This window comes from Pundamilia nyererei, unplaced genomic scaffold, assembly GCF_000239375.1.
Source record: "Pundamilia nyererei isolate P.nyererei 1_Seehausen unplaced genomic scaffold, PunNye1.0 scaffold00189, whole genome shotgun sequence".
NCBI lineage: Eukaryota > Metazoa > Chordata > Actinopteri > Cichliformes > Cichlidae > Pundamilia > Pundamilia nyererei.
The window spans coordinates 317845-338699 of NW_005187590.1; the positions used below are offsets into that span (position 1 = coordinate 317845).

The 20855-nt window shown below is 39.5% G+C and overlaps 2 protein-coding genes across 4 annotated transcripts in view; both read right to left on the minus strand.

Moving 5' to 3' along the window:
• The window catches only part of ttbk1a (tau tubulin kinase 1a), a 58655-nt gene that overhangs the window by 36439 nt on the left and 1361 nt on the right, over positions 1-20855 (minus strand). The window contains exons 1-8 of one of the 3 annotated variants that reach the window (XM_005747103.1): positions 19030-19298; positions 13774-13932; positions 12724-12871; positions 10559-10632; positions 9553-9693; positions 8920-9024; positions 921-986; positions 234-326 (exon numbers count right to left, since the gene is read on the minus strand). In XM_005747103.1, coding sequence (XP_005747160.1) covers positions 234-326; positions 921-986; positions 8920-9024; positions 9553-9693; positions 10559-10632; positions 12724-12871; positions 13774-13881 — 735 coding nt within the window. In that variant the 5' untranslated portion in view covers positions 13882-13932; positions 19030-19298. Of the gene's footprint in view, positions 1-233; positions 327-920; positions 987-8919; positions 9025-9552; positions 9694-10558; positions 10633-12723; positions 12872-13773; positions 13933-19029; positions 19303-20855 lie in introns of those variants that run through there. The other 2 variants (XM_005747105.2, XM_005747104.1) reach the window with 2 other exon arrangements.
• Positions 14092-20855, minus strand: part of tpcn3 (two pore segment channel 3) — a 40233-nt gene continuing 33469 nt past the window's right edge. The window contains exon 19 of the mRNA XM_005747139.1: positions 14092-14198. Within this exon, the coding sequence (XP_005747196.1) occupies positions 14092-14198 (107 nt within the window). The remainder of the gene's footprint in view (positions 14199-20855) is intronic.

Here is a 20855-nt window from a genome sequence, read left to right on the forward strand (position 1 = left end):
TATATATATACATTGATCAAAACAGATCAAATTCTGACTGCTTTTTGGATAATGTAAGCTCACAGACAGACGTTTTTAAAACATAGATGTATTTAAAGAAGCAGGACAAAATGTTAAATATGTTTAACACCTTGTATGATTCATAGAGGGACTACCAAAACAAGTAATAGTAACTAAGGTGGATACAAAGGCTATCTCATCTCATAAAAACTAGAAACAAGAAACCTTCTGACCTTATCCTTGATCTTTCTCCAAGGCAGCTGCCCAACAGCAAACTCCACCAGCATGTAAAACAATGACCAAAGGTCATCATGGCGACCCATTTCCTGGAGGATCACAGCAGGAAGACATTGTTAGCATAACATTCTAAACAGAATGTTCACATTCTGACTTGTGTCATTAAAATCGCTAATTAAGACGGTGTTGTGGGGTGACAGGTAATCTAATGGAATATTTATTGCATTAAGGTTAGGTGTTTCAGTATCAAATCAGACTAGCTTAAGTTGCATTTATCTTTCACAAGTATGAAGCAACTTTTGTAAACAAAATCTGCACATTGGCTGTGTGTTCAGGAGCATAATCATTAAAACTGCAAAAAGGCAAAATTCCTACAAAAATATAAATATAGAAATATAGAACAACGATGGCAATTTGATCTGTATATTTGTTATATTTGTTTATCAATAAAAAGGAGCAGAATGATCTGTCTCATGCACTTGAACTGAGAGCTCTGGGCTAGGGAGTACCAAGGTCCTCTACCACAGTGTGTTCTTCAGTAGATGGTAGAGTGGTAACTTCTACCTCACAAATCCATGTTGCTTCTCCCAGCCTCTTGCACCATTTCTAGGTACAAGAGGCTCACCACCAACTCTGCAGCCAACTCAGAGGTTATACTTTAAAGACAAACAAACAGTACTGACCTTGTTTTTGTGAGCATTGACTGAAGCGTAGCGGACGGTCCCTCTAAAACCTGCCACAGTTCTTGGCTAAAAAGAGGATGCAAAAAAGTCAGCAGTTGCAACAACATGCATCCAGTTCACATCCAGTTACACTAATATGAAAAAGATTGGGAATCTCTCTTATTTATTTATTTTTGAATTTGTGTTTATCATTGGGTGATTGGCTTCCTTTTAATATATGTCATTCCCTATGGAAAAAGTAGTGATTCACCAATAACATAAAGTTTATTGGATTAACATACAATATGCATCATAACAAAATTAGACAGGTGCATAAATTTGGGCACCCCAATAGACATATATCAACACATAGCATACCCTATGTGTTGGCATGAAAATAAACTGTAAGTATTGTGACAAAATAAATCATTAAAAACATGTAACTTGTAAACAAAACGATCAAGTGGATATATAGCATCAAACATTCAACCCAGTGTCAACATAACTCTGTAGTACAGGAGCTTTAGAAAGAAACAGATGCAATCTTGTTTAACATCAATGTGATCGTTATACACGTGTTTCTGACATCAAAAGAAAAATAAGCAAAATAAGACACAAAGACACCAGCAGACGAACACACTGCATCAGAGAGATCTGCACACGCAAGTATCAATTTACATAATTGCACTTTAATATTATTCAAATTTGTTTTTTGGGCTGTTTTTTATGACCTATTCTTAATAGTAGTGTTAAAATCTGGTTATGCATTTGGATATTATATGTAGATTGCGTAATGCCTTTATCTATGTATATATGTTTATATAAATAACTATATGAGATAAAAAATACATTTTTAAAAAGACACAATTAACTTTTAATCATTTTTATGACTCAACTTTGAGTCTAGATTTACATCAATTAATAAATTGCTTTATGTACTTTTCTATCTATACATTTATTGGACAGTTAGTCTAAAGGCACACTGAATTTGTTGTGTAAAACAACATGAAATTCCAAATTTTACGGATCTTCCCATGTAACCCATATACACACCAAAGGTGCATATATGCGTGTGTAAAATTCGTCCTCAAAAACAGACAGAAAAAAATGAAGTTGTGATGAAGGGATAACGAACTGGTCCTGATGTTCCTAAACGAGAAAAGGAACAAACTGATATTCTGGGTTCATCCAGTTCCCACAAGAGGGCGGCTGCTAGAGAATATTATGGTTTGATCCCAGAATTGGAGCTGCATTCGTACATATTTCAGGATGTCAGAGAGGCAGTTTGAAGTCTTTTTAGCAGATTTGGGAACACAATTGTATCATTTTACTATTACCATATCCTTTGTATACTCAGTAAAGGTGCAAGATTTGTGCTATTAGTGCACTTGTTGCCAAATACAGTGATCTTAGTCAGATCTATTCATTGGTATCCCAAAAAATTGGAAAAATCGATTTGGTTCGAAAAAATAAATGCCACAAATTTGTGTTGGTGGTGTTAATGAGTAAGAATACTTGACTTGGTGAGCCTGAAAAATATTCTTGACACATTCAATTTTTGAGATTTCAGACATCCGCTGTGAAAAGGGCCTTTAGTCTCACCATAAAAAAGTACTTGCTTCTGCCACACAGAAGCAAGACACCTACTAGCCGATAACTTAATACAGTGACATGAAAAAGCAATTAATTAGAAGGATAAGAGAAATAAATGCAAAATGCAGTTTCTAAATTAAGGTGTTTATTGTTAAGAGTCAAAAAAATCCAAACCTACACTACAGGACGAAAGTTTAAGAACACACAAGTTTTTCCAATTTTTTATTGAAAACTATGCAGTGTATTGGCCCGTTGCACTCTGAAATGAAAGCATAGTACAAATAAGCAATTGGAGTTAAAAAAGAAATCATGGAATCAATTTATAGACCAAAATATATTCTAAACTTTGACTCATCAAAGCAGCCACCTTTGGCAGCTATAACAGCTGAACACACCCGTGGCATTCTTTCTACAATAGAAATCAAATATTCTTCAGAAAGTTGTTCCCATATCTGTTGCAGAAGTTCCCATAAATGTGGACCTTGTCTGTTGCTTTGCTTTCACTCTTCCATCCAGTTCATCCCAAACCAGCTCGATGGGGTTCAAGTCTGGAGACTGTGCTGCCACTTCATGTTTTCAAGCTCACCATTATGTTATTTCTTCCTGAGGTAGTTCTGGTATAGCTTTGGGTCATTATCTTGCTGTAGGATGAACCCCTGACCAACTAGGTGCATACCAGAGGGTACTGCATGGCGCTGCAGAATGCTGCGGTAGCTGTTTTGGTTCAGGGTGCCTTTCACTTTGTACAAGTCACTGACCCTGGATCCAGCAAAACAGCCCCAGATCATCACACTTCCTCCTTCCTTCATTTGGCAGTTGATGCCACACACTGTGGAACCATCCTCACGCTTACTCGACGGTGTACAAAGATCCTGAATGATGAATCAAAGATTTCAAATTTTGATTCATCCCTCCATAATACTTTCTTCCAGTCTTCAGTAGTCCAATGGCGGTGTCCAGGCATGTCCCTTTGTTTTATTCTCACGTCTTAGCAATGGCTCTCTTGCTGCAACTCATCCTGTCAAACCTACAGCTTGAAGTCTTATTTTCACAGTTGAAACTGAGACTTGCTTATACGACCACTATTATGCTGTGCTCAAAGCTGTTGTCCTGCGAGCCACCTATCAAACAAGCTGTCCTCTGAATCAGTTGTGTCTTTGGGTCTGTCAGACCTCTTGCTGCCAGTTTGTTTCTGAGTGCCTTTGGATGATGAAGGAAACTGTACTCACTGACACCTTGACTTTATTTGCAATTTCTCTGTAGAAAAGACATACTCTTTTAAGTGCTATGATGGTCTGTCTCTCTTCCATTGTTAATTTTCTTTTTCTTGACATCTTTGTGGCAACACACTACTTTTTGCCGTACAATATTGTTCAACTAAAGCTCACAAGGGTATGGTACCACAGTGTGTTCCACCACTGCTTTTATACAGACAGAGGGGGTTGTAAGTAATCTAGAAAAATTACAACACCTGTAGGAATTAGTAGCACCAGCTTTTAAGGCTTGATCAACTCCATTGCTGCGGAACAGCTTTAAATTGTTAACCCATTTTGTGTTCCCTGAAAAGGGCCTTTTTGTATAATTCTGAAATGTCAGAATAAAAATCTATATCACATCTTTGGAAAGCTAAGTTGAGTTGTTCTAGACATACTGAGCCCTGATTACTGCCACACCTGTTCTCAATCAAGAAATCAATTTAAAAAGGACCTGCCTGACAAAGTGGAGTAGACCAAAGCTCCCCAAAAGCCAGACATCATGCCACAATCCAAAAAAATTCAGGAACAAATGAGAAACAAAGTAACTGAGAGCTTTCAGCCCAGAAAAGGTTTTAAAGCCATTTCTAAAGCTGTGGGACTCCAACCAAACACAGTCAGGGCCATTATCCACAAATGGCAAAAACACGGACCAGTGGTGAACCTTCCCAGGAGTATACAGCCAACCAAAATTACCCCAGAAGCGCAATGACAACTCATCCAAGAGGTCACAAATGATCCCAGAACAACATCCAAAGAACTAAAGGCCTCGCTTGCCTCAGTTAAGGTCAGCGTCCATGACTCCACCATAAGAAAGACACTGGGCAGAAATGGCCTTTGTGGCCATTTGAGTTCCAAGACGAAAACCACTGCTAAGCAAAAGGAACACAAAGGCTTGTCTCAGTTTTGCCAGAAAACATGTTGATGATCCCTAAGACTTTTGGGAATATACTCTGTGGACTGATATGACAAATATCTGGCATAAAAGTAATGCAGCATTTCAGAAAAGGAACATCATACCGATAGTAAAATATGGTGGTGATGGTCTGAGGATGTTTTGCTTCCTCAGGATCTGGAAGACTTGCTGTGATAAATGGAAACATTAATTCTGCTGTCTACTAAAATATCCTGAAGGGCAATGTCTGGTCATCTGTTTGTAACCTCAAGGTGAAGCGCACTTGGGTTCTGCCTGATGATCCAAAAGCAAACCAGCCAAAACACAAAAGCTTAAGAAAAACAAAATGAAGACTTTGGAATGGCCTAGTCATGACCTCCAGGTAAGATGCTGTGGCATGACCTTAAAAAGGTGGTTCATAGTCGAAAACCCTCCAGTGTGGCTGGAATACAACAGTTGTGCAAAGATGAGTGGGACAGAATTCCTCCACAGTGCTGTAAAAGACTTGATGCCAGTTATCACAATTGCTCGTTGCAGTTGTTGCTGCTAAGAGCAGCCCAACCAAGTTTTCAAGCAGGGCCATTTAGGTTTAGATTTTTTCCCCCTAATAATAAACACCTTCATTTAGATACTGCATTTTATGTTTACTGATGTTATCGTTGTCTTATTTTTTTTTTTTGTTGACAATCTGAAACATTTAAGTGTGACAAAAAGAAGAAAACAGGAAAGGGGCAAACACCTTTTTCACACCACTGTACTTGACAGGTGGATAAAAGTCCATTTAACATTTAAAAATTCAATACAGTGACCATTTTCAAGCTACTTGTTAACAAAAACGTAAAGTGAACTACACTCTTTTTTTATGAATGTCTAAGTTTTAAATTATACACATTTAAATAAGTAGAAGTCAACTGTCGAAGTCTGAAACTACCCTGACATTTTTGTTAGCAATTTGCAGAAAGGGACATAGGATTTAGTAGTTCACGTTGTACTATGTGTTGTATTATCAGTTGTTTCAGTCACAACTCCTGGATGGGCCCATTATACTACTCACTGACTCAATTGTCATCTATGGCAGTCACAAATTTTCTTGGTTTTTTATTTCTCATGATCTAGAACAGGTTGTTTTCTACTCAGAAGATGGAACTCCTGCTGTCTATATGTCAAAGTGTCCTTGGGGAAGATATTGAACCCTCAAATATCACTGACGAGCCCATCAAAGTTTGCATGTATGTGCAAAAATTTGTTATCTACATAAAATCTACATGATATTTTCTCTTTTAATAATGTCCTACCTTACATGGGAGGGAAACTCATGGATAAATACAAGTAGAAATACACAAATTAAAATACCCATAAAAACAGAAATTTCATGATGGCTTCATGACCTACATAAATTTGAAAAAACAATTTATATTGTGTCCTTTTTTTAGTTTATAGAACTGACTTACCGTATACTTAGGTTTTTGTCCACCATCTAGGGTTTTTTTTCCCGGACAAAAATCAAATCTGAATTTCACTTTCAAGTACAAGTTGTATAATTTAGTGCCTAAATTCTCTGTGCTGCCAGACCATTTTCTGATAGGGCTTCTAGCACATTCACAGTTCATTACAGTTATTGTAACGATCATGATTATTTTTATATGTGGATTTTAGAAAACTCTTAGTAGACATTATGTCATGTTTGCTCCTTTTCTTTTTTAATTCAGCTTTCACTTTGGTGCGTAGCTTTCGATGTGGCTGTGACCCATCTGTCACTATAGAAACCACTCACATCCCTGGGTAACCATGGAGATGATGGAGAAACAGGAGGCATGCACGTCAAAATCATAAATCCAAAGGAACTGTAAGAAAGACAAACACAACACTGAAACATAAAAAAGGTGAACATAAATCACATTGAACTGATAAGAAGAAAACAAGAAAAAAATCAGAACATAAATCCTTGATAAAAAAAAAACTGATGGCAGGTGATCAGTAGAGAGTGAACATCATACAAAATTTCACAGTAAAGAGTGACCTGATCCACAAGCAGCTGGACAGGTTGCTTCACTGGACAACCGGTTCATTCTACAGAGGACTTCACTCAACATACTTTAGTTTCCAAATACCGCAAGTGAAAAATTTTGTCACTACGTAGCAACCTCAACAGTCAAGATGAAAAAATAAAGCTTGTGCTGATACGTGCAAATTGTAAGAACAGATTCAGGCTGCTGTTTGTATCTGCTGAGCATGTGTTTCATCAGGATATGTTCACTTTCAGATCAAGTGTCAAATTTTTGAAAATTAATGTATGGTAGGTCTGGCTAAAAAAGATGTGATGACAACTTTCTGCTAACAGTCCCACAATGAGTGTTGGACACACAAGAGCTGTTGCAAACAATAATGACACTTTTGAGAAATTACTGAGTGTACTTCATACACTGCATTTGTAAGTAGGTGAAGTCTCAGCTAAGTGTTTTTTGTTGTTGTCTTCTGGGTGTTATGAAACCAGATAGGAAGGGTAGCTCTGACTTAGAAACCAAGAGATACTACAAGCATACGGTAGCAACTTAACAGGTACACCAACCCCCAAATCTGGAAATTATAGGGTACCATGATTTACAAAATTACCATCATGTTGTAGTCAATGAGACTGGTTAAAGAGAGGGGGGTAATGGGGAAAGAAGGAAGCAAGGCAGGAAGATACAGTGGGGGAGGGGTGAATCAAGTGAGAAAGAGCGAGCTCGGATCACTGCACTGAAGCTGACTCAGCTGTAGAATGAGAGAGAGAGACTGGGAGACAAAAGATGATGGGTGGAGAGACTGGAAGTGACAGAGAGAAAGTGTGTGGGGGGGGCTAACGTTTCTCACCCAGTGACGCATTTTACAGCATCAAATATTCATTGACTGCTGCAACAGAAGGAACACAACACTGCAGGAGAAGAACAGGGGAGCTGGTTAAAAGATGAATAGGTGAGGAGAGGTAAGGAAGAAGGGCCCATAAAAGGATGAGGAGAGGAGGAAAAGAGAAAAAAATGAAAGTAAGGAGATAAAGTGACGAGGAGCAAGCTGACAGCAAATGGAAGCACTATACATACTCGCTGATCTAAAAATAGCTGTGTTGAGTGTGGTAGAGAGACAAAAAAGCAAGAGAGAGCCTAAAAGCAGCAGCTGTGTCTGATCACACTGAAACTACAAATACCAAGAGACCTGATCGATACAAAAGCTGTTTAGAAGCCCAACAACCACTTCTGTCAGTTTACAGCAAACTATCACATGAATCCCTGAGATTTGTTATTGAGTACTGCGAATCATTGATCCGATATTGTACAGACTCACAGGAAATGAGAGAGAATGTACTGCAGTGCAGCAAACACACCCATTTGTCTGCCTGAGTCTGTGCACCTGTGTAGTTTTTTATTATTTACTTTGGTATTTTTTGCAGCTTTAAAGGAAACTATCTCATATTGGTTACTGCTATAGTTTAGGACACTGATATAGCATAGTCTCTGTTATAGTGCGTACACTGTTCACTATTATAGTCTGTTCATAGCACCATACTCCCACTACTGTACATATATTTACCACACATTGATACATCTGTATATCTGTCCGTCTGTATGCTATACAGATCATCTGTACATATCTGTACATATGTATACATAACTACATCTGTACATTTGCTCTCTATATAGCAACATAAGCATCTGTGTACTTGACTTATTTGTACATAATCGGTTCATAACTATTCCCACCTTTTATACTACCCTTATCGGCATATAATCTGCTCCTATTGCACTCACTGCTCTTGCACTTGTGATTAGATGCATACTGTATTTTGTTACCCTGTATTTATACCTGTGTAATGACAATAAAGTTGAATCCTAACACAGAAAGAAATGACATATGTGTTGTGTATAGGACCACAATAAGAAATTAAATAACAAAGTTGTAAGAAAACGCTAAAAAAAAAAAAGATACTTGAGAAATTATTTTACTATGTTGTTTAGGTTTAGGTTTGGAGTATACGCAGAGTCAAAATAAGGATATATGTCCTACCTCTGATTTTTTTTTTCCCTAACATCCAATACACATGAATAATTCTCCATACATTCTCCAAACCTCTAGTGACTTTATTATAATAATTGCTGTTCTTTGAAAAAACACTAGCAAAAACTAGCAAATGAACCTTGAGTTACAAATATTCTCTCCAACAATATCTCCACTGTAATAGATGAGCTTCAGTGCTGTGCTTCAGCTTTTGGTACGGTTCGCTTTCACAGACTAAGTGTCTTACCGGGCGGACCTCTCCTGTGGTATTGGTGTACTGCCTTGCCAGACCAAAGTCCAGCATGTAGCATTTCCTGTAGGTGGAGGGGAGCCGTCCCATTGCAAAGTTTGACTGCAGAAATAAAACACAGTGCATCACTCAACTAGTTTAATCTAAAAGCATCTGCACACAAGAAACGTGAAGGATATATGGGTCCTCTAACTTTGGTTCTACCTCTGCTCATTTACATAAAAATCTATTCATCCGACATCCTATTAACACCCCTTCTGTTCTGGTTTTATTGGCTTGCTTTGATATTTAGATTACCTAAAGATCTAAAGTATCAAAGTTCACCAGATAGACGTTTTAAATTGAGAAACTTTCAGCTACTTATATTAAATTGTTACCAAATTGCAGACATTTGGACTGTTCTACTGGTATTACAGAAACTATGCTCAACCAGCTCATGGACTCGCCTATATTTGGCCTGCAGAAAACTATAGCTTAGGGGAAAAGCATTCATTACCATTTTGACACATCCGGGCAAGAAAAATCAAAAGTTAATATCAGTAAATAATCTCTACCTAAAATCACTTTTAACTCAGGAACTCAGTCTATAGGAGAAGCACAAGGTTGCAGAATTTTTCAAGAAACCTGTACCGGTTTGATGTCGCGGTGCAGAAAGCCCACTGAGTGGATGGCTTCAATGGATTCCAGGATCTGCTTCCCAAGTCTCAGGGTGGTACTCATGGTAAAGGTTCCTCTGGGTTGACTCCTTCGCAGGTCAGCCAGGTTACGACCCTGGGTGAGGGACAGTGACAAGACAGCGGGACTTAATTTCTGCTTGCTTTTAGTCAGGCTGAAATGTGTAAAGATCAGGTTTCAAAAAAGTAATCTAATAATAACGTGGAAAATGCAAAACTGGATATGACTCATAGGAGACACAGTGGCAACAGTAATGAGAAATACACCAGGTTCAAATAAATTGGGACTGTTCTGTGCTGTTATCAGCAAAGGCAACATTAAAAGGTGGTCACCAGTAAATTCATCTGTTTGCATTCTGGCTATGACTTTATTAAAGGTCAATTACACTTATCCTCATTATTTTATGTATTTTTTCTGGTTACATTGCAGGAAGTCATAATACCAAATGCTGAATCCTTGAAGCAGGGGTTATATTAATGTAATTGCACTCCAGCAGGTTCTCTCACCCCAACCGGTCACAGCAGATGGCCCCGCCCCTCCCTGAGCCTGGTTCTGCTGGAGGTTTCTTCCTGTTAAAAGGGAGTTTTTCCTTCCCACTGTCACCAAAGTGCTTGCTCATAGGCGGTCATATGATTGTTGGGTTTTTCTCTGTATCTATGAAGCGCCTTGAGGCGACTTTTGTTGTGATTTGGCGCTATATAAATAAAATTGAATTGAATTGAATTGAAATGAATTGAATTGAATTGAATTAAAGGTTTTTTTAAGACTGCAAAACCTATACATTTGGTAGATCTTAACATGACAGCAAATGAAGACTTCCTCCTGTTGTGCTTCCTCAAAGCAGAATTTTTTAAATGCTAAAGCAATAATCTACCTTATTACTGTGTGTTATGTGTCCCTCTACACTGTTATGCTTCCCAGTAAAAGACTGTGGTTGACATGCATCCAGACAGTGACTCACCTGAAGCTGCATGACGACATAGTTGAATTTGTCGTTTCTCCCACAGCCAATAAACTTACAAACATGGTTTTTCCCTGGAAGGGAAAAAGAAGAGAGAGGGGGCTAATAAACACTTTCCTAATGTACCACAACTTCAACGAAACAAATATTGTTCTACTAAACTAATCAGATTTACAAAGACTTATATATTTAGCACCCTGAAAATTACATATTGGATTAAATTCTTTCAGAGATGTATCTATTTTATGTTTCAATAGCCATTTCCTCCACGTTATTTGGGCCAGTTGAGAGATTTACTCTCCCGTGCCTAAAGCTCCTGACCCAGGAGGTGCCCATCTATATCAGATATGCGACCCACCTTAACTGGCTTCCTTCAATGTGGAGGAATAGTGCCTCTATTTTGAGCCCCTCTCATCCTCTTTGCCAGCCACACTTCGGAGAAAGCTCTAGCCAAAGCTTGCGACCACAGTGGAGGGTAGGAATGCACACTGATCAGTAAATCAACAGCTACGCTTTTATGCTTAATTCCCTCATCACCACAGCAGACCAACGTAAGGCCATTTTTATGCTCGCCACATTGCTTGTGTAGTGGTGTAATTTTCACATCAAATCCTGTGTTGCTAGACACAATAGACACAATGGGTGTATAATCGTGTGTTTACTGAGAATCTTGCACAGAAGCTCAGAGACATACTAACACTAAGGGGAGGACATTCCAACTGTTTAAAAACTTGAGTTTGTGGGTGCTGGTTTAACTCACTGCGACGAGCAGGTGCCTACATGCCGTGCGGCTGGGAGTAGCCTCCCCAGGTTCAAATCTGACCCGCAGCCCTTTGCTGCATGCCTTACCCTCTCTCTCCCCCTCCACTTTCCCGTCACTCTTTACTCTTTCTATCAAATAAACACTGAAAAAATAAATTAAAAACAGAACAACCTGAGTTTGTGGAGAGAACTTTACAAAATAACACTTGACAAAGTCTTGGCTTCTAGTTTTGACTTCTCCTCATCAGTGCGTACGATATTGTCTGAGTGGCAACACCTATTGTTTAGGAGAATACAACAGAGGCTTCCTGCACCTTAATAGCGGGTATAAATGGCTGCATCTGTGCAATGCAGGTGTGGCGGTGAGCAGTGAGAAATATATTTGTGTATGTTTCTCGTGTTTTTTTTTAAACCTGCTGTTTACTATTCATATTTAATATCTGCACAGTTAGTGTGGAACACCCAAATTTTGTTGAACATATGCAATCACAATAAAGGGCTATCCTATTTTTCAGAGATTATAAAAGTGCCAATACACCCTCCACAGTGATCGCTTTGTTAAAAACGCACCATTATCACTCGGATGTTTAAGTATTCAGTAGACAATAGTTGTCGCCACTCAGACAATATCACGTCATACGTGCTGATAAGGAGGAGCAGAAGTCAAGTGTTTCCACAAACTCAGGTTTTCAAACTGTTGCCTTATCTCTCTGTGTGTCAGTATTTCTTTGAGCTTTGGAGCAGGATTCTGATTAAATAGGCAGGATGATCATACACTTGTGTCTTCAAGCCAGCTGCGACGACTGCAACACAATGCACAAGTTACAAAAAGCCGTCCGACACGCCACAGAGATTGTGTCTCATGACACAGGACACACGCGACACCCACGACACAACTTAAACTGGGGAGGCAATTTGTCCTTGAGCTGAAGTGGGGACCCCACCCTTTCTTGGCTTAGACTATGGCCTCAGACTTGGAGGGACTAATTCCCATTCCCACCACTTCACCTGCCACTTCAGTGCCAGCTTGTAGATGTACTGGTAACAGTTCACAGAAAATCAGAGGAACAAAGTGAAACACAAGTCCAAGACAACCAAGTGTGAAGCAGAAGAGGGAATGTAGCAGCATACGAGGGTTACAAGACAAAGACTCTTGAAAGATCACCGCCCTGCTGCTAAAAACACCTTATGTGATGAAGATCAAAGGGGCTCAATCACACTCTGAAAGTTGGACCTAAAAAACATTCTTGAATTCTACTCACTAACAATTCCACAACTGGAAGCTTGTATAAACAACGTCTTTGCAGTCAGTTATGGTTTTCCTAATAATTAAACCTAATCACTTCCACTGTGGACCACTGGCCCAAAGCAATCAGTGTAGGAGATGGTTTGGCAGCGCTTACCTTGCAGCTTCTTCAGCACTGCCACCTCCATCTTTAGCACCTGTTTGGGCTGCTGGGCTGACTCCACTTTTAGGGCCACATTTTCTCGCGTAAGCAAGTCCAAGGCTTCATAGATCTCCCCAAACCCACCCCCGCCAATCTTCTTTAGCTGGAACACAGGTTGCAGGGCAAAGAGCTCTTAATTATCTTAAAGGTTCATACTGTAACCTCCAAAAAGACTTCATTCTTCATTCTTTTTTATCTTTAGTTCATGATGTGTTGGGTCTTTGCAGCTCAGTGGAGACAGTAGATTGATTAGTAAAGTGCAAACAGCCTTCATTTTGCAACCTGACTGGCTGAGACACGAGCAACCTTGTACTTCAGAATCCAAAGGAAGCTCAAACAGAAAATTAAAAAAAAAGTTTGTCTTTCCACTAAACCCTCGAGTTTAAATGTTTGAATTCTTTGCCAGTTTAAATGTCAATTTATTTAGCTGAACATGAGGCATCAGTGATTCGACAGTCATCTCATCTTTTTAATATCGTCTATAAAGGATTTGTGTTTTTCTTTGGGATTTCATTTTTTTTTATCACAACCAGAACAACAGAACATATTCTGATCCTGATACAGACATTTTTGTATGAAAATAAAATCAGAACAAAGGATACAATTTGTTTAAAAATGGTTTACTGTGTATCATGTATCGTTCACACATGGAAAAAGCTTACATTTAAATCATACGTGATGTTTTGCTTCTAATTCTTGCTGGTCTCCTCAGCTCCCAAGTACTAAGCAAATAAAATGTAATGCAAAATGCTACATGCATAGTTTAACATTTGCCTTGTACTGCTGAATATAGGATTGGATTCTGTTTTATTTATATTTAAAATTTTGGGGGAAAGAAGGTTTGGATGAAATCAGAATAGATAGCAAACAGTTAACAAATATGCATACCAGCTAAGAAAATATAAATACAAAATTGTATGGGGGAAATCAGACACCCAAATCTTTCAAACGCACTACTGCAGAACGTGAAACTGAACTGGGGGAATGGGAGCTTTCCAGACTCACCACTTTCCATCGATCCTTGACCATGCAGTTTGGAGGCAGGATGTCGGCCTGCTCGGATGTTCCGTTCATGTTGGCGTTGTCCTGGAGGCCAGGGACTAGGCACTGCATCTGCCAGCTAGACAGAACACGAGCAGCTCCCAACTTAAAAGAGCCATTTATCTGTGAGCAGGGAGGATGAGAGGAGAAAAAGGAAGTAAGAAAAGACAGTCAATACTTTATACACACAATGTTGTTACCGGGATTTTCCCAGTCTAACCAGAGCTCTCTGCTGCTGACAGTCATGGCAACATTATTATATTATTCGTATAACAACAGGCATTAGAGGTGGCTGGTTGCCATTAGAAGCCATTCTTCAGCTGGATCAGGGTACAGGTCAGTGGGGTGCGGGGTGCAAGAGGGGTTGGGTATGGCGTGATCTTGAGACCCTGAGAAAAAAAGGCAACTGGACTTTTTAGGTTTGAGAAGATGTTTTACCTCTCCAAGAAGCTTCTTTAGTTCTCTCAGAAGAGAGGGGAAACATCTTTGCAAACCTAAAGCGGTCCAGTTGCCTTGTTTTCTCAAGCTCTGAAGACTACCATGACCTGGATGACTAAGAACCTACACGGACATATGGTGTGATGGTATTTGCAGTAACTGGAGCAAATATCATGTCTGCAGAGGAAGCAGTCTAATGCTCTATTCTTATCCTGACTGCAGCTGCAGGTCAGATGCTGCAACAGCCCAACAGCCAACACCTTGCAATGTTTACTGTAGATCAGAACAAAATGGATTTAATCAACAAAAAATACTAACAACCACGAGTATGGCATGGGAACACTTTTCACTTCAATTTTAAGAAATATGTGCAAACTGCATTACTTTAAGTGGTCTTTTAACATTTGGAGTAATAGACATTTTTAGGTAATAAAAATGAATCTATAAAACTTATCTATTTCACCTTCTGTGTTTAATTCTCTCTCACATACACACATATAGGACTGCCAGAATAATTTATAATGCAGTTACTAATAACATGATTTACTGTTTGGGTCAAAAAACTCTTTTTTTTTTCAAAGAAAGTATCCAAGTTGACCTTAGGAAATTAAATAAGGGTTGGCAGTACTGCTCTCAAAAACTCCATAAATCACGCAATTGGAATGAGGTATCTGACAATGCGCCGGATGTGTTTGCGTTTAAGCTTAGCAACAGTTTCATGAGACTAGGAAGATCATAAGGAGCTTGTTGGGCACAAAACAACCTTGGAGTGAGCGCTGCCTGAGAAAACTACTCCAGGAAAAACAAATCCTTACAGATCTTTTTGTCTGTTTGATACAATATCACCTGTTATTGTTGCAAGATTCAACCATGCTTTGATCGTTGCAAATGGGACAGATCTACAAACAGTGCAGGGACTCATCGATGCTGAGTGAATTGTTGCACTGTCAAAGCTGTGAACTGCTTCAGGAGGTGATAAGTCTGAATTAGGCAACACAGTTCATTAACAGTAGTGACTGGAGGATGTGGTTCCCCTGTTAAATATTGTCAGCTCACTGACCATCAGTCTAATAGGCACTGCCAAAAACTTAATTCATGTAGTCAGCCATTACCTTAGTGTTCTCCAGCCATTCAACTTGAACAGAACTCTGGCTTTTCTCTGCTTTTATACAGGATATCTGCCATGAATGGTTATCAGCTTTCAGTGGATCCATAGAAGAAATCTTAAGTTCAGAGTGATACATGTGAGTCCCCAAACCATGCTGTTCTGCATGCAATGCCATGGGCTTTCATCAGTGCATGCAGAGCTCAGGCGGACTGCAGATAATAAGGGAGCGTGTCCACTGCATTTTCAGTCAGGCCAACTCTGATAGAAAACTGGACAGACTGGGAAGGTGGGGAGGAGGCTTCTCTGCACCTACAGTGATACAGATCTGTTTAACAGCAGCAGCTCCACAGAGACCAGGCAGCTGGGAGTCACTGTAACACTGGAGAGGTAGGGAAACCTGCTGCAGGCCTCAACACACTGCTGAGCCGCCAATCACTGCAGAGGGTGGGACCACACAGTCTCCCCGGATACACTGGAATAGTCTTGGACGACAGCAAGCACAGTGCAGAGTAAATGGCCAATCAGAATTGCGATACTATGCATTACGTGTTATTATAGTGCCATAGTCAAATATATTGCTACAGACTATGAGAACAGACAATGTGTAACAAAATCCATTTTGGAAATATACTATCAAAAGCACTATGTGATGCACAGTGGATACAAAGCATAAATTAGTATAGTATTTATGGTATACTTTAGATTTGGTACAATTATCTTAAATATGTAAATTACATTATGCTATATTTATTATATGAAGCTATACTATTATTTTGTCAGATATTGTTGAATGATCTGAATAGGTTACTATCACCAGCCAGTTATCAAATAGTACCATGTAGTACCATCATATGTCATAGATACAACATTGTCTTATGTCTTACTTTTTCGCCGTAGCATTTAACTATTTACATTAACACTAATAATCTGCACTGCGGCATGAAAATAAGTGTAAAAGAGAGAACTGTGCTGTTTTCAAGCGTCTCAGCAGCAGATTGGAGAGACAGACCTTTTATTAAACCTCAATCTTTTTTTCTTCCTTCGTCACCTACAGCTCTATTAATCTGCTAGTGGGTGGGACAGGGAGGGGTGCTCTGCCAGAAGCTGGGCTTGCATCATTCCAGTCTGAGTTGGATAAAATTGGTCAGAGCTCACCATAGTTCTGAGCTCCTGGAAAACCTTAAGATTTACAACAAATCCTGAGTGTGGCAAAACCCTTCCTGTTCCTTTGTTAGCCTACAAGCCAAAACAGAGGGTACAGTTAACCAGGAGAGAAGAAGCAGTGAGTGCTGCAGTCTTCTGACCAGACATAATAGGAGGGTCGGGCACAAAGGGCCTATATACACCATGTTAACCTTGAAAACTTGAAGCAGCGAAATAATCTAACATGCGAAAAACTGTACTCATTTACCGTGTCAATCTTGTCCCAAGTTCACTTGCTGGTTGCAACAATGTATAGCCATGTATAACAACAGTCATGTTGCTCAGTGGTGGGTTGTTTAATTTTCTCCAACTCCAGCACTTTAAACCCTTCATAGACTAAAAACTTGGAAGCACTTTGTTTTCAGACTCCTACAGTGAAAACAGTGTATAGCCCAGAGTAATTTATCAATGTGCCCCTATAGACAACAGAAAAGGTAGAAACTCCTGTTACAATGTACTTCTTGCTGTGCCAGTTGCAATCACGAGCCTTTGCCTTTGTTTTTTTAAACAATTTGTTTGGAAAAAGGTTCACACAACTTTTAGCAACTCTATTAGTTCACAATGGAAATGATGGTGGAACATAGCTAATAAGCTGCTACAGTTTCCTGCATTTTGAACTTCTGCACCTCCAAAGGTCCACCTCACAGAGTCAGTATAACAATTAACATACACTTTCTTTGCACCTGCAAGGAATTCTATTGATGATGATGTGTCTTTTGTGAGTTTTCTGACAATACAGAATTTTTTAAACTAAGCTTAAAGTATTCAGGTTAATATGACATTAGATCACAGTACAGTTTCATGAGATTAAACAGGACCTTTAGTGTTTCTATGAGCAGATGGTGCTGCAGAAGCATGTCCCAAGTCTAAACAGAGTTACATGACAACATGAAATGAATAATATGAAAAGACTGACTACAGATGCACGATCTGATATCCTCGTGTCGGTGTTGTTCCCACACCATCATAATAAATGTTGTTCCAGGTTCAACATTGCAAGTGACCAATCACCTTGTTGTGACGTCATACTTTTGCGACTATATATATATATATTTTTTCTTCTTTTTCTTTTAAAGACACTTGTGCATATCACTAGGACAAGCGTGTTTTGTCAAAGCAGTTTCTCTCCTTTCATCTGTCATGGAGCTCCTTGTATGGTTTGCATCCATCCTTTACATTGCATCTTGTGGCCACAGTCAGCTACTGTCATTGAAAGCTCTGACTGTTTCAAACTCATAGTAAACTTTAGCCGTCTTCATTTTACAGGTATGTCTGTCTCCAGCTGAGCAAGCTGAGAGACCAGCAGCTTCTTTTGGTGATTTGCACATGCTCACTGTGGATAAACCGCTGATCAGTCGATGGGAGAGCAGCTATCAAGGCAAGCTGACACTGGCTCTTTGAGTTTGAGTGCTTGCTGTGTTATGTATGAGTCCTGAGAGGTAAAGACCTGCAAATTGTGGAATAAAGACTAATAAAGATGGTCATTTTAATGAATTATGTTTCAAATAAAGATTTTGCTTTGAAAGTATTTGTTTGTTTCTTGACCTCTGAAGACCAAACAGATTTACCAAAGGCGGTGGCAGCATTACCTGTTTAAGACAAACAAGAAACTTATGTTTTATTACACTACATTAGCAAGGAAAGCTCTGACAGTGATAGAGAGGGATGGCAGCTCTCGCCAAGCCTGGTCTAATAAAACATGCAAAGAGTGCAGGTCTGTTTCTTTTCTCAAGAACTGCCTTTTTTGCTTTTCATATATATTTGGTCTTCACAGAACATCCACTACGAGCATGTGCTTTTCCCCTCTGTGTATCTCTTCTCTGCAGTGCACAGTGACTTTGCCTCCACACCTAGACAAATATAATAATATAACCAACAACTCACAATAATTTCTAATGCAAGCTCCAGTAGATTTTCTTAGTGTACATGCTGTGATCAGCAGACGAGTTGCTCTTTGTGGATTTATACAAGATGTAAGCAGATGCTGCACAGCTATCTCGGCTGACTTCCGTTCCTGTCGCTAACAGCATACTGTAAATTGTCTTTATATTAGACCGTTTTATTTTTGTTTTTCATATATATTTGGTCTTCACAGAACAACCACTAGATATATATTCTTTATGCTATGAAAAATAATCCTGGACTAAATGACTTAAACACTGAATGGAGCTTCCGCTTAGGTCTAACCCCCCACTACCACCCCGTTTCCCCCCCTCTGTATATATCTCTTCTCTGCAGTGCACAGTCATGGATGCTGCGTGCGCATGCGCACCATCACATCCTGCTGATCAATCAATGTGGCCTGGACAAGTTCTGAATTAAATATAAATATAATTACAGTTGTAGAGCCCCCGTCGGTCCTGGTCTAATTACCATCATGCCACTTTCGTTATAGCGTATCTCTGCGAAACACTCACACCCACTGAATGATTTCTGTATGGGCCGAGAGAGCTAGTTCGGATCAGGCCTACCTGGCGCACCGTCCGCTCCTTTTCCGCCTTTTGGGAATCTTCATCTGGGATTTTATTTCGGCACAAAACGTCCTGATCCAGAAAACCCACCGTTCCTCTTACGTGGGGCCAGAATTTGGGCCTCAGGGTTCCGCAGGATTAAATTACCATTTATTTCTTCTACAAAGGTGCCTCATATCAAACCAGACACGGTCCATCCTCAGACCGTTAGTCCCATCCAAGGCAGAGTCCAAAGAATAAATAAATAAATAAATTAATACATTAATTAATTAAAATGAAAAAAAAAAAACACACATACACACAATAGCAGCCTTTATTTTCGCTCAGAGCCCCGGAACGCTCAATAAAATCCACGCTGACGTCCGGATCCTCCTCCGATTCTCCGCTGCATCAGCTGAGGAGGAGGAGGAGGATGATGCGGACTGGTCCTCTCTGCCTACTCCTGGATGTGATCCTAAACTCCAACTCAGGACAAAACCAGATCCCGAAACCCGCCTCAGGACAACCCGGCTCGGCTGACAGGGACGGTCTGCAGGTGTCAGGTTCTCCGGCTCCAGGCTGTTTGTCCGCACTGCAGCGCTGCCTTCCCCAGCGTCAAATCATCCCCACCAAACACAACATCCGGCCACTACTTTCAAAATAAAGCTCCTCCTCGTCAACGCTTTCCTCGCGTTAATGAACAAAACGGCAGTTCATCTGATAGCAATTTACATCAGTGCATCGGTGTGTGATGCACTTTTATTCACCATAATGGTTACCAATATACCAAAAACAGATGCTAAACCTTTACAGATGGGTTCTGTTAAAATATTCAAGATATTTGTGTTTTCCAGTTCCAGTGATGGATTTTATGAGCAGGTGTGATAGGTGACAAAAGTACACAAACTCTGCACCTAAGTCAAAGTACAGAGATCTGTGTTAAAAAATACTCCAATAAGTTTAAGTGCTGAATCACTGTCTTTACTCAAGTAAAAGTGAAAAAGTACAGGCTCTGAAGTGTACTCAAAGTAAGAAAGCAAAAAGTATCTCCTTGAAGGACAATTCTACCACCTATTTTTTTGCATATGTAATTGGACCTTCTGCTACATTAATATAATACAACTATGATATTAGTACATTAGGCCTCCAGGGCTAGACAGAAATAAGCTTTAGTAGATTTTCTTAGTGTACATGCTGTGATCAGCAGACCAGTTGCTCTTTGTGGATTTACACAGCTGGATTCAACAAGATGTAAGCAGATGCTTCACAGCTAACTCGGCTTACTTCTGTTTCTCTCACTAACAGTATATTGTACATTGTCTTTATACTAGACACAGTATAACGATTGAAATTAGTAAATTAATCTAAGGATCATCAGCTTTAAATGAATCTCTATTTCACTTGATGCAACCCAACTCTGATCATGAGCACCACAGCCACTGTGCATCAGTCCAACACCGAGCTTTACTGTGAATTCATCACATTAACACAAACTGACCTGTTCATCCGCAACAAAACTACCCAGAACTTTCATGCAACATTTGAATAACACAGAGTTAGTATACCGTAGTTTGTTCTGCAGGATGCTTCACAAAGTGAAAAATACATAATTTATCAAAACACATCATATATAGATCCAATATCTTTCTCCAGCTCTGAGTAAACTTAGGTCTCTCTCTTTTCTCCATAATTTAAAAAAACTTAATGTTCTGTTTAGCAAGGCTTCCAATAATAGATAGGGACCATAAACTCACCAGGGAAATATTTACTGAGCTCATTGTAAACTGTGAGCCAAGACACACACACACACACACACACACACACACACACACACACACACACACACA